The sequence below is a fragment of the Engystomops pustulosus genome, chromosome 3 (assembly GCF_040894005.1).
Source record: "Engystomops pustulosus chromosome 3, aEngPut4.maternal, whole genome shotgun sequence".
NCBI classification, from domain to species: Eukaryota; Metazoa; Chordata; class Amphibia; order Anura; family Leptodactylidae; genus Engystomops; species Engystomops pustulosus.
This window is the reverse complement of record NC_092413.1, coordinates 62915462-62928212: the sequence shown is the minus strand read 5'-3', so window position 1 is coordinate 62928212 and position 12751 is coordinate 62915462. Positions and strand designations below refer to the sequence as shown.

General features: G+C 43.7%; 1 protein-coding gene across 16 annotated transcripts in view; it reads left to right on the top strand.

The window, feature by feature from the left end:
• The window catches only part of SYNE1 (spectrin repeat containing nuclear envelope protein 1), a 476843-nt gene that overhangs the window by 261170 nt on the left and 202922 nt on the right, over positions 1-12751 (top strand). For all 16 annotated transcript variants that reach the window (XM_072140948.1, XM_072140950.1, XM_072140965.1 and 13 more), the window contains 3 exons: positions 3306-3473; positions 4192-4368; positions 4996-5142. In XM_072140948.1, coding sequence (XP_071997049.1) covers positions 3306-3473; positions 4192-4368; positions 4996-5142 — 492 coding nt within the window. The remainder of the gene's footprint in view (positions 1-3305; positions 3474-4191; positions 4369-4995; positions 5143-12751) is intronic.

Sequence of the window (12751 nt, the reverse complement as noted above, 5' to 3'; positions counted from 1 at the left end):
GCCTGGTATCTATGTAACTTTGGAACGAGTTGAGGGGATTGGCCTAATGTCATATGACCTGGGTGACATCATCACAGTTCCTTAAGCCACTTAAAATTAGCAAACTCTACCCCATGTACATATCTGACGACATAAAACAATTGCAGCAGCCTGCATGGACTTCTACTTCTCTCCATGCAGGCTGCTGTGATTTCATGTGATACAATATGCTGTGATTTCATTAGATATGCTTGGTATACAGTTTTATAATTCTTAAAATCTAAAGGACTTATGATGATGTCACCCTGGTCACATGACATTACAGCTGCATACAGAGATAGGGGTGAGAGGAGCTGCTGGATTCAGCCCAAAGAGGCCACGCCCTCCTCGACTCGCTGTAGACATGCTTAGATACCAGGTAAATCTATAAAGTTGAATATATGGGAATCTCAGGGGAATCATTTTTAGGTAAAAGAAAGGTGTCAGTTACTAGGGCTCTATTGCAACCTGCCACTACCTGTATTTGTGAAAAATGTGGTGACAGGTTCCCTTAAAGTACAGTAAATTGGCAACATCCAGGGGTCCATTTGTAACTAGGGGTCGTCTGTAAGTCAGTGTTCTTAAGTAGGGGACTGCCTGTATATGTACACACACACAGTGTAACCTCCCCAGAAGGCCGCCTCTCTGTGAGGACCTCCTCCCTGAAAGACTGTTTGTTTTTTTTATTCAATCACTGAGGTTTTTTTTTGCCATTATACTCTATGAAAGCTGCCTCCTAACTGCAGACCACCACTTTTCTGTGCAAAGACATCTGCTCAGAGAGGTTACACAGGTTATACACTGTGCTGTGTGTGCAGGATCTGATGGCCATTCATTAGAACTGATGGGTACTTTATTTGTGCATTCACATTTTCATACATACACATTTCTACACTATTCTAACTTTCAAACACAAATAGCTCTATTACATCTAATTCCTGGTATGTAATTGGATGACCTGAAGCATGTGATCAGTCACATGCCTATGATATCACTGCAGGTCCTGGAGCTTTTTACATGCTGCCAGGACTGATATTCCCCTGTACTGATAGCATGTGCTGGTAACTCCTCCCAATAACATCCATCCACCCTCCTCTCATGAGTCTAGCTATGGATTCCCATGGCAACCAACTAAGCAAAGACTGTCAGAGGGATGTGGTAACTGCTAGCTTGTAGCCTGTTAGATGACAAACAGCTGCCAATATCTAATGAATGGAAATGAAAGAATTGCTTATTTTGGATTAATGCAGAGCAAGGCAAAAGTTTTTATTTACAATTGTACTATAAATTTACATTCCATTTAACATTTAAATTCATAAAAAGTAAGCAAGTACCTCAAACATGAACATCATTTACCACATGCGGTCGCATGCTGTCTTTACATTTTATAGTCTGTGGACTGTGATTTCCAACATACCTTTATTATTTATGTCCATTATGCAGTTTCTTTGATATTCCCATTTAATCCATTTCCTAATGAGGCAGTTGGTGCTCCTGGATTGTCCCCTCTGCACCACAACAGTCAAATCTTCTGCTTAACTGATGGAGAGAGGGGTCCAGGGTTCAAAGGCTGTTAACCCCTTAAGGACCAGGCCCTTTTTCGTTTTTGCGTTTTTATTTTTCACTCCCCACCTTCAAAAATCTATAACTTTTTTATTTTTCCGTGTACAGAGCTATGTGATGGCTTATTTTCTGCGTAACAAATTGCACTTCGTAGTGATGGTATTAAATATTCCATGCCGTGTACTGGGAAGCGGGAAAAAAATTCTAAATGCAGTGAAAATGATGAAAAAACACATTTGCGCCATTTCTTGTGGGCTTGGTTTTTACAGCTTACACTGTGCGCCCCAAATGACAGGTCTATTTCATTCATTAGGTCAATACGATCACGGGGATACCAAATTTGTATAGGTTTTATAATGTTTTCATACATTTACAAAAATTAAAACCTCCTGTACAGAAAAAAAATTCTTCATTTTGCCGTGTTCTTGCGCTAATAACTTTTTCATACTTCGGTGTATGGAGCTGTGAGTGGTGTCATTTTTTGCGACTTCTGATGACGTTTTCAATGCTTCTATTTTTAGGACTGTGCGACCTTTTGATCACTTTTTATAGAATTTTTTCTATTTTTCAAAATGGCAAAAAAATGCCATTTGCGACTTCGGGCGCTATTTTCCGCTACGGGGTTAAACGCAGTGAAAAACGGTTATTATATTTTGATAGATCGGGCATTTTCAGACGCGGCGATACCTAATGTGTTTATGATTTTTACGGTTTATTTATATTTATATCAGTTCTAGGGAAAGGGGGGTGATTTGAATTTTTATGTTTTTTTAATATAATTTTTTTTTTTTTACTTTTTTTTATTTTTTTTTTTCACTATTTTTCAGACTCCCTAGGGTACTTTAACCCTAGGTTGTCTGATTGATCCTACCATATACTGCCATACTACAGTATGGCAGTATATGGGGATTTTGCATACCATCTATTACAATGTGCAGATCGCACATTGTAATAGATGGCCTAAAACATGATAGCCTCGGATCATTGTGTGATCCGAGGCTGTCATGGCAACGGATCGCCGCTCCCCGGTGACGTCACGGGGAGTGACGATCGGAGCCAAGATGGCGGCGCCCACGCGCCGCCGGCTCTTTAATGCCGCCGGCAGCTTTGCCGGCGGCGATCAAAGGGTTAACACCCGCGATCGGTGCAAGCACCGATCGCGGGTGTTAGCGACGGGCATTTGCTTCATTATGAAGCAAATGCCCGGTGAGTATGAAGAGGGCTCAGCCCGTGAGCCCTCTTCATACTCCCCCATGCGCAGTAAGACGTAAGGGTACGTCTTATTGCGCTATGGGGTTAAGGACATGTCCTGGGTGAACCAACAAATAGCTTGCAAATGAAAATGGGAATGTCTCAGAAGCAGCCTAGAGGACAGAAATAATAATGGATTTATAGAAATCCCAATTCATTTCCCTACAACATTCTGCCAGCGGATAATAATGCACTTCATTTAAGTATCAGAGAACATAATAAAAAGCAAGCAATGCAACAATCAGTGTACTTTGGGGGCCTCAGCCATCAGTCACACATAAAGTAACCTTAATACTGCACTGAATAAACATGAATACAGATACCTCAAGACTTTTTTTTTATATGGAGAGAAACATATGCTATACATTTGTACATAAGCTTATTGAAAGTAATAACATTTATTATTATTAAAGAGATGCTATGCCAATCGTACATTGTAATTTTTGCTGATACCTTTATGCATCCTAAAATAGATGACTGTTGCTGAAATGGAGGACAAAGTCAAGGAACATGAAAGCTATAATTGTGAGCTGCAGGATGTGGAGAAGTGGCTCCTGCAGATGTCCAGCAGACTGGTAACCTCTGACCTAATGGAGAGCAACAACCTAGAGACAATTACCCAGCAACTGGCTAATCATAAGGTATAGAGATATAAACCAAACCACAAGCACTGTACTGCATGTAAATATTGTTCATTGGTTCTCATTGCTGTATGTGATTTAATGAGCCTTTTTAATGCACATTTTCCTCAATAGAAGGAGGAAAGTTGCAAACCTGAAAAGAATTAAAGGAAACCTACCACTTGAAATGGCAGGTTTAAGAAGAAAACACTGAGCACCAGCTCAGGGTGAGCTGCTGCCGGAGTTTATTTTTGTTAGTGTTTTAAACCGCTGTATCGCGGTTTAAAACACTTTTTAAACTTTATAGCCGGCGCAGGGAGGTACGCGCATGGTAAGCGCCGAGCGCGTACCTCCCTGTGCCGGCTATAAAGTTTAAAAGTTGTTTTAAACCGCGATACAGCGGTTTAAAACACTAACAAAAATAAGCTCCGGCACCAGCTCACCCTGAGCTGGTGCTCGGTGTTTTCTTCTTAAACCTGCCATTTCAAGTGGTAGGTTTCCTTTAAATCAATGGATAGGAAAAGTAATTTCATAACTAATTTGTAAAGATCCAATAGTCTGCTACGTGATATCTACATTTTGTACTTCTCTTTGTGTAGATTCAAAGCAGACAAGTATGCAGTATCCACTACATGTGATAGCCAGTCTTCTTACATACTGTAAATAAAACAGATATACAGTATATACAAAGGATGGATTTGTGTAAATATAACAAAATTAATGTTTCATAATTCTGCAGGCAATGATGGAGGATATTTCTAGTTTTGAAGAACGCTTGAATAGTCTTAAATTGAAGGGAGAAAATTTGGTTCTTCATTGTCCAGAACATCTGCAATCAAAGTTTAAACAAAGCATACAAGCACATTTACAAGGAACAAGAGACAGTTACTCAGCTATTTGTAGTACTGTGCAGAGGGTAAGTTATAGTATCCTGTAGTATCCATTGTTGTGCTTTGGTGTATGATCTACTATAACAATCTCAGCTATATTTACACATAATATTGGACTTTGTTATATGGATGTTGATCTTTCAAATCACTTCAGACAAGCAAGATAAGATCTGTATAGCATGGGAAGGAGGTACAGCAGAGCTTAATGTTTGTTTTATAGCTCAGATGTAGCAGAGCTGAAGTGTGTCATTGTGTGTTATATCCATCTCATGGATCTCATCATCTCTTATCTCTGATCTGTCTCCTCTCTCTTTTTATATGTGTCAGATACTAATAGATTGTTCAGAAGCTAAATGAAAATACCCTAATAATCTTACCACTTTGTCGGCACACAGCATCTCATACCATACTCATTCCATACTCTGGAATTTTACACTGGCCATCAGGGAGAGTTATAGGAGTTAAAACAGCAATAAAACAAAGTAAAATTGTAAAGTAAGGGAGTAAAAATTATCTTTATTGTGTAAACATCAATAGGGGCTTAACATTTAAGAACTTTATATCATGGTAAAAATATACATAAAATATAAATCTACAATAGTAAAATCCATTTTGGTTTTGACTTGCTGTATTCTTGCCTTTGGTGTACTTAGGTGTATTTGAGTTTGGAAAAGGAACTGCAGAAACATGTTAGTCACCAGGACACACTACTTCAATGCCAAGCCTGGTATTCTACTGTAAAGAAAGAGTTAGAACAAAACGCCCATGCTCCACTGTGCCTTGTGGAGGCCACAAAGCAGGTATGTGAAGAATAAAAAATAGACTTCATTTCATATAACCAATGAGACACATTTTTTTTTCCTTTTAGAACTTGTGTGATGGACCTCCAACTCTTGAATTATGTCATGAGGTGCATATATACGCTAGAGAGCCTCCAATTTAGCACATAAAGCTCCTCCACCTACCCTAGATGGCGTCTTCACTCTAAATTTTACCCTTAGGCTTTGTTGTAGGCCCACTACCACCACCTATGTTTCTATTAATAATTAAAATGAATAAGGCAAATAGGCCCCTGTCTTCATAAGTCCCTCAACAAACCCAAATTACAGACTAACAATTACGAAATTATATATATTATTGCTAAATGATGGATCCTGGTAATGCTACATCGCCAGAAACTAAGGCTACAAGCAGATACTTATTAAGTTGTAAAATGTAATATATATGAAAATACAGTGTACACATAAAAATATACAATTGTTAGGTAAATAGGTTCTAAAACAATATACATACAAAAACAGTTTAACACCTTGCCGACCGAGGACGAACTATATAGTCCTCGTGCCGCAAGGGGTGTATGGAGAGAGCTCACGAGCTGAACTCTCTCCATACACAGCGGGTAATGGCTGTATAAAACAGCCAACACCTGCCTGTCACTGCCGCGGTCGGTGCTGGCACCGATCGCGGCAGTTAACTTACCTTCACATGGGCTCCACCATGGGCTTCCAATCGCCGCCCCCTGGAACGTCATTGGAGGGCGGCGATCGGTTGCTATGGCAGCCTAGAGTCTCATTGTGACTCGTAGGGCTTGCCAGGTGCAATGATTTCTAATAGCCACCAGAGGGCAGGCTATTAAAAATCATTGTAAAATAGCTACCGTATTTTTCGGCCTATAAGGCGCACTGGAGTATAAGACGCACCTCTAATAAATGCCTGCTAAGACATCTAGGTTCATATATAAGGCGCACTGGAGTATAAGGCGCAGGATCAAATACAGTACCTAAAAATGACTAGCAGGTGGCAGACCTGTGCACAGTTCAGGCCAGCTACACTTCCCGGGAAACTTGTCTTCAGCGTGTCAGAGAGCTCAGATCTCAGAGGTATGGGCTGCTGGGGGTTAATGCAGGGTGATGCAGCAGGGGTTAAGCGGTCTCCCTCTGCCCCTTCTCCTTCCCTCCTCAGCCATGCTGTTATTCCTGTGGGGTTCCCTGTGGCTCCTTCTCTTTCCCCTGTTACAGGGCTGGCAGGTATGGGGGATTGTTTACTGATGATGATGATTGCCTGGTGGTCGGCACTATGGCAGCTCCGGTCTCTCCGTGCTAGGGGAGGGCAGGATGGGCAAAATGTTAGTTGTGGTGCCAGGGCACTTCAGGAGCTAGGGACCCTGTATACTGTGTGGGAAGGTGCAGGAAATTTCTGGGGATGGAGCTATTAAACACTGGTAAATGTACAGTACATCTTGTCTGTAGTACATTTCTGTATAAGTTCATATATAAGGCGCACTGGCCTATAAGGCGCACCTTTGATTTCTGAGAAAATTAAAGGATTTTTGGTGCGCCTTATAGGCCGAAAAATACGGTATATACTGCAATACAGTAGTATTGCATTATATAGTATTAGCAATAAAATAATGGAAAAAAATGTTTTAAAAAAAATGAGAAAATAGTAAAAAAAGTAAAAGTTTAAATCACCCCCCTTCCCCTAGAACTGATATAAATTTAAATAAACAGTAAAAATCATAAACACATTAGGTATCATTGCATCCCAAAATGTCCGATCTATCAAAATATATTAGCGATTTTTTCCCAGCGTTTAACCCCGTAATGGAAATTGGCGCCCAAGTCGAAAAGGCCACTTTCCCCCTCTCACCACGACAGCACCCAACCAGAGAGAGGGATCCGCCTCCAGGGACAGGAAACCCAGACTTCAAATTGTGCGGTACGCCCCATCTCCTTCAGTGGTTTCCTGTCCCTGACGGGGGATCCAGTGAGTCTCGGTGAGGCTCAGGAGTCGCGGAGAAAGGGGGGAATGGGAGTCCCAGGTACCCCCAGGTGGCTGCACAAGATCCCCCGCCGAGGCTTAACGGAGGGTGGTCACTCGGCGGCGGCGCATAGGTGAATGCTGCGAGGTGCAGCGCAGTCTGTGGGTGCAGGCGGACTCCAGCACGCCTCCGATCCCGGAGTTGGAGGCGTGCGTGGGAAGGCGGACGAACGCAGGCTTCTTCCTCCGCGCGGTGGTCTTCTCCAAAATGGCGCCGACTCCACTTCCGGTGAGGACCGGAAGTGGCACGCCGCTCGGCGTCCACATGGGAGGTGACGTCAGAGGCGGGAGTTTTAAAAGGAGATCCCACACAGGAGTCCTGTGTGTTGTTTCTAGCACCCACAGCCAGCCACAGGAGTTGCTCCAGTCGTGGAAGGAAACGGAGCTGTACCCTCACCACTGAATAAGATGAGTTCTAATGAAGGTGGTAGAGAGTCGGTGGACACCGCTGATAGTGGATAGTCCGCTGATTGGTGAGTGTGGCCTTACCATGCCTTTAAACTGGTTCTGATGATGTCTTATGTGATTCTTGTTTTAGAGGGAAGAATCTCGTAAGGGGAAAGCCACTGTAAAGTCTAAGAATCGTGCATGTAGAATCTGTGGAGATAATCTGCCTGACTCTTATTTAAAACCTAACTGTGACCAGTGTGTTCAGCGCCTGTTAGCACAAGATCAGCCGGCCTTGTTTGAATCCATGCGTGTACTAATTCAGCAGGAGGTGCGTAGTTCTGTGCAGGAAATAAGGAGATCCCTCAGGTCTGAGAATTCCCCGGGCACTTCCAGGCAACTTGAAGATTCTGGCCCTAGTTCGGGGGAGTCATCTGAGTCAGAAGAGGAGGACAGGTCAGGCAGACCCCTGTTTCCTATCGAAGATATTGATCATCTAGTTAAATTAGTAAGATCGACTATGGAATTGGAAGATGAAAAGGAGGAACGCTCTGTAACAGACGTTATGTTCCAGGGTCTAGGAGAAAGGAAGAAAAAGGTTTTTCCCATCCATGAGAATATTTCCTCCCTTATCCAGGAAGAATGGCGCAAGGCGGACAAACAGGTTTTTATCCCTAGGGCAATGAAGAGGAAGTATCCCTTTCCTGAGAAGGAGACAGAGATTTGGGACAAGGCACCGAAGGTAGATGTTGCCGTTTCTAAAGTCTCTAGGAAGAGTGCGCTTCCAGTGGAGGATTCAGGTGTGCTTAAAGATCCTATGGATAAGAAGGCAGATGGCTTCCTAAGGCGCTCCTGGGAAGCAGCAGCGGGCGCATTCAAACCCAACGTCGCGGCTACATGCGTTTCTAGGTCTCTATTTGTTTGGCTTTCCCAGCTGGAGGAAAAGATTAAGACTGGTGCGTCCAGGTCACATCTTATTTCAGAGGTTACCACTGCACAAAAAGCCTCTGCCTTCTTAGCCGATGCCTCGGTGGACGCCTTAAGGTTATCAGCAAGATCGGTGGCCTTATCCAATTCAGCCAGAAGGGCCTTATGGCTGAAAAACTGGACAGGTGACCTTCCATCTAAGAGCCATCTGTGTAGTATTCCCTGTGAGGGAGAATTCTTGTTTGGATCTGCTCTGGACAACATCTTGGAGAAAGCAGCAGACAGGAAGAGAGGTTTTCCTAGTACAAGGCCTCAAGAAAGGAAATTTTTTCGCCCCTCAAGGCGATTTAGATCTCCCCAGAGGTCCGGAGACAAGAAAGAGGGGTGGCGATCCTCTAGGAGGTCTAAGGGGTTCATGTTTTCCCGACCTCAGGATTCCAGTAAACGCCCCGGTCAGCAATGACGCCAGGGGTCCTGTGGGGGGAAGGCTCTCCCTGTTCAAGGAGGAGTGGAGGAAGATTACAGGGAGCAAGTGGATTTTGGGGATCATACAAGATGGCCTAAAGTTACCTTTTCTATCCCCTCCCCCACAGCGTTTCAGGATAACCTCAGTGGCCGGAAGAGCAGAAAAACAGGCTCTGGAAACCGAAGTGAGATCCTTATTGGGAAAGGAGGTGCTACGGCAAGTGCCACTGCAAGATCAGGGGACAGGATTCTATTCAACCCTGTTCCTTATAAAGAAGCCGGACGGCGCCTTCCGGACCATTATAAATCTAAAACCACTAAATTGCTACCTACAGGTGGAAAAATTCAATATGGAATCAATAAAGTCAACCATAAACCTGCTCTTTCAGGATTGTTTTATGGCTTCCATAGACTTAGCGGATGCATATTACCACTTCCCCATTCATCCAGACAGTCAGAGATTCCTGAGAGTGGCGGTGATAATGGACAGCAAGTTAGAGCACCTTCAATTCAGAGCTCTACCCTTTGGAGTGGCGATAGCACCGAGAGTTTTCACAAAACTAATATCGGAAGTGGGAGCCTACGTACGGAGACATCAGGGCACTTTTGTGCCATATCTAGACGACTTCCTGCTGATTGCAGGTTCAGCAGAAAAATTAGAGATTCTGATAAAGGTGGTAATGAAGATTCTACATCGCCTGGGTTGGATGGTGAATCTGAAGAAGTCCTCCCTTACTCCGGCCAGGTCAAAGATATTTCTGGGCATGAGATTAGATTCCATTCAGCAGAAATCTTTCCTTCCTCAGGACAAGGTGGTGAAGATAGTAACCTCGGTGGAGAAGCTGTACAGACAGCCATCCCCTACCATAAGGGAGATTATGAGGACTCTGGGTCTCTTTACAGCAGCAATTCCAGCGGTACCTTGGGCGATGTATCATGCAAGGCCCTTACAGCTCTTCATTTTGGAGAACTGGAGAGGGGACCAGTCCTCCTTGGACCAGAGGATTACACTTCCCCAACAGATCCTGGATTCCCTGCGATGGTGGCTAAGAGAAGAGAACCTCCAGGCAGGCAGGCCTTGGAGAGAGGAGAATCCCCTATCCATGATTACGGATGCAAGCTCTACGGGTTGGGGAGCCCAGGTCAGAGACCTCCTATTCCAGGGGTCATGGAACGAGGAATCCAGGAAGAGGTCCTCAAATTACAGAGAACTAGAGGCCATCCTGCAGGCAATCAGACGAGCTTTGCCGATGATTCGGGGGACAGACCTGAAGATTGCCTCGGACAATGTCACAGCGGTGGCATTTGTGAATCGCCAGGGAGGTACCAGAAGCAGGTCCTTAATGAGCCTCTCGGATCAGATTCTAGAGCTAGCAGAAGCCAATCTAAAATCAATATCAGCGGTACACATAAGGGGCAAGGACAATTTGGAGGCAGACTTCCTAAGCCGTCATCTCTTACAACAGGGGGAGTGGTCCCTGAATCGGAGGGTGTTCTCCAAGATAACCAGACTCTGGGGTCAACCAGAGGTAGATTTATTCGCCACAAGAAGGAACAGATAAGTCAGACTCTTCTGCTCCCTAGACCCGAGAGATCGATCATTGAGTCTGGATGCTTTCTCAATAAAGTGGAACTTCAGCCTCGCCTATGCATTTCCACCTCTGTCTGTCCTCCCGAGGGTTCTGAAGAAGATAAGGCAAGACCAGGCCAGAGTTATTCTTATAGCCCCCTTCTGGCCCAGGAGGGCATGGTTCTCAATACTGAGAGAGCTATCGATATCAGACCCTTGGATCCTCCCAGAGAGTCACGATCTCCTCTACCAGGGCCCAGTATTCCACCCGCAGATTGCGAACCTCCATCTGACGGCCTGGAATTTGAGAGGCGTTTCTTGAGGGAAAAAGGCCTCTCGGACAAGGTAATTACAACCCTGCTAAAGAGTAGGAAGTTAGTTACCTCTAAAATTTATTTCAGGGTCTGGAGAGTATTCTCAGATTTTTGTACTCCAGACAAAATAGACTTAGCCCATCCAAATATAGCTAAGATACTAGATTTCCTGCAAGCAGGATTAGATAAGGGCCTAAAACCTGCCACCCTTAAAGTACAGATTTCTGCCCTTAGCTCCCTGTTTGAGTCCCCCTTAGCCTCTCATCCCTGGATATCTCGGTTCATAAAAGCGGCATCTCGTATGACCCCATTTAGGAGATGTACGGTGCCCCCCTGGGACCTCACTCTGGTATTAAATTATCTGATAAAAGACCCCTTTGAGCCCCTGGAAACTTGTTCACTAAAGTGGTTGACTATTAAAGTAGTATTTTTGGTAGCAATCACTTCAGCCCGTAGGGTTGGAGAAATATTGTCTCTATCCTGTAGAGCGCCTTTCCTTAAGGTTCTGGATGACAGGGTAGTTCTGACGACAGACCCGGCCTTTTTTACCAAAGGTAGTCTCTAGATTCCATAGATCCCAGGAGATCAGGCTCCCATCCTTCTGTAGTAACCCTTCTACGGATGGGGAGAGAGAGTTTAACAAATTAGATGTTAAAAGGGCCATTGAACTTTATTTAGATAGGACTAGAGATTGGAGAAAATCTGATAGTCTTTTTGTTCTTTTTGGAGGCAAGAATAGGGGGCAAAAGGCCTCAGCTGTAGTTATAGCCAGATGGATCAGGCAAGCTATTAGCTCCGCTTATGTAGCAGCAGGCCAGCCGATACCAGAAGGTCTAAAAGCCCATTCTACCAGAGCAGTCTCTTCCTCATGGGCAGAATTTAGAGAGGTGTCGGTTAATCAGATTTGTCAGGCTGCCACCTGGTCTTCTCCTCTCACTTTCTACAGGCACTATAGGCTGAATGTAGTGGGTGCACAGGAGCTTTCCTTTGGGCGAAGAGTTCTTTCTTCGGTTATCCCTCCCTAAAATTTTCGTCTATGTTATTCTCTCTGGTTGGGTGCTGTCGTGGTGAGAGGGGGAAACCGGTAATTACTCACCGGTAATTGTGTTTCCTTGAACCACGACAGCACCCTGGTTATTCCCTCCCTTGTAAATTCTTTTTCACACTTGGGTGTTAAGCGTTATGTGTGTGTCACAGAGGTGTGAGATTCTCTCATTGAAAGAGATACTGAATGATACGGTGGTCAGAAATAATCAAGAACATTAAGTCCCATACAGTCTCTGTAATCCACTGAAGGAGATGGGGCGTACCGCACAATTTGAAGTCTGGGTTTCCTGTCCCTGGAGGCGGATCCCTCTCTCTGGTTGGGTGCTGTCGTGGTTCAAGGAAACACAATTACCGGTGAGTAATTACCGTTTTTTTGCCATTTTGAAAAATATAAAAAAATTCTATAAAAAGTGATTAAAAGCCCTTACAGTCCTAAAAATGAAAGCATTAAAAACGCCATCAAAAGTAAAAAAAAAATGACACCACCCACAGCTCCGTACACTGAAGTATTGCCAGAACATGGCAAAATGAAGAATTATTTTTTTTGTACAGAAGGTTTTAATTTTTTTAAATGTATGAAAACCTTATAATACCTGTACAAATTTGGTATCCTCGTGATCATACCGAACCAAAGAATAAAATAGACGTGTGATTTGGGATGCTCAGTGAAAGCTGTAAAATCCAAGCCCACAAGAAAACAGTGCAAATGCGTTTTTTAATCATTTTCACTGCATTCTGAATTTTTTCAGAATTCCCGCTTCCCTGTACACGGCATGGAATAATAAATACCATCACTATGAAGTTCAATTTGTTACGCAGAAAACAAGCCCAAATAGAGCTCTGTACATGGAAAAATAAAAAAGTTACAGATTTTTGAAG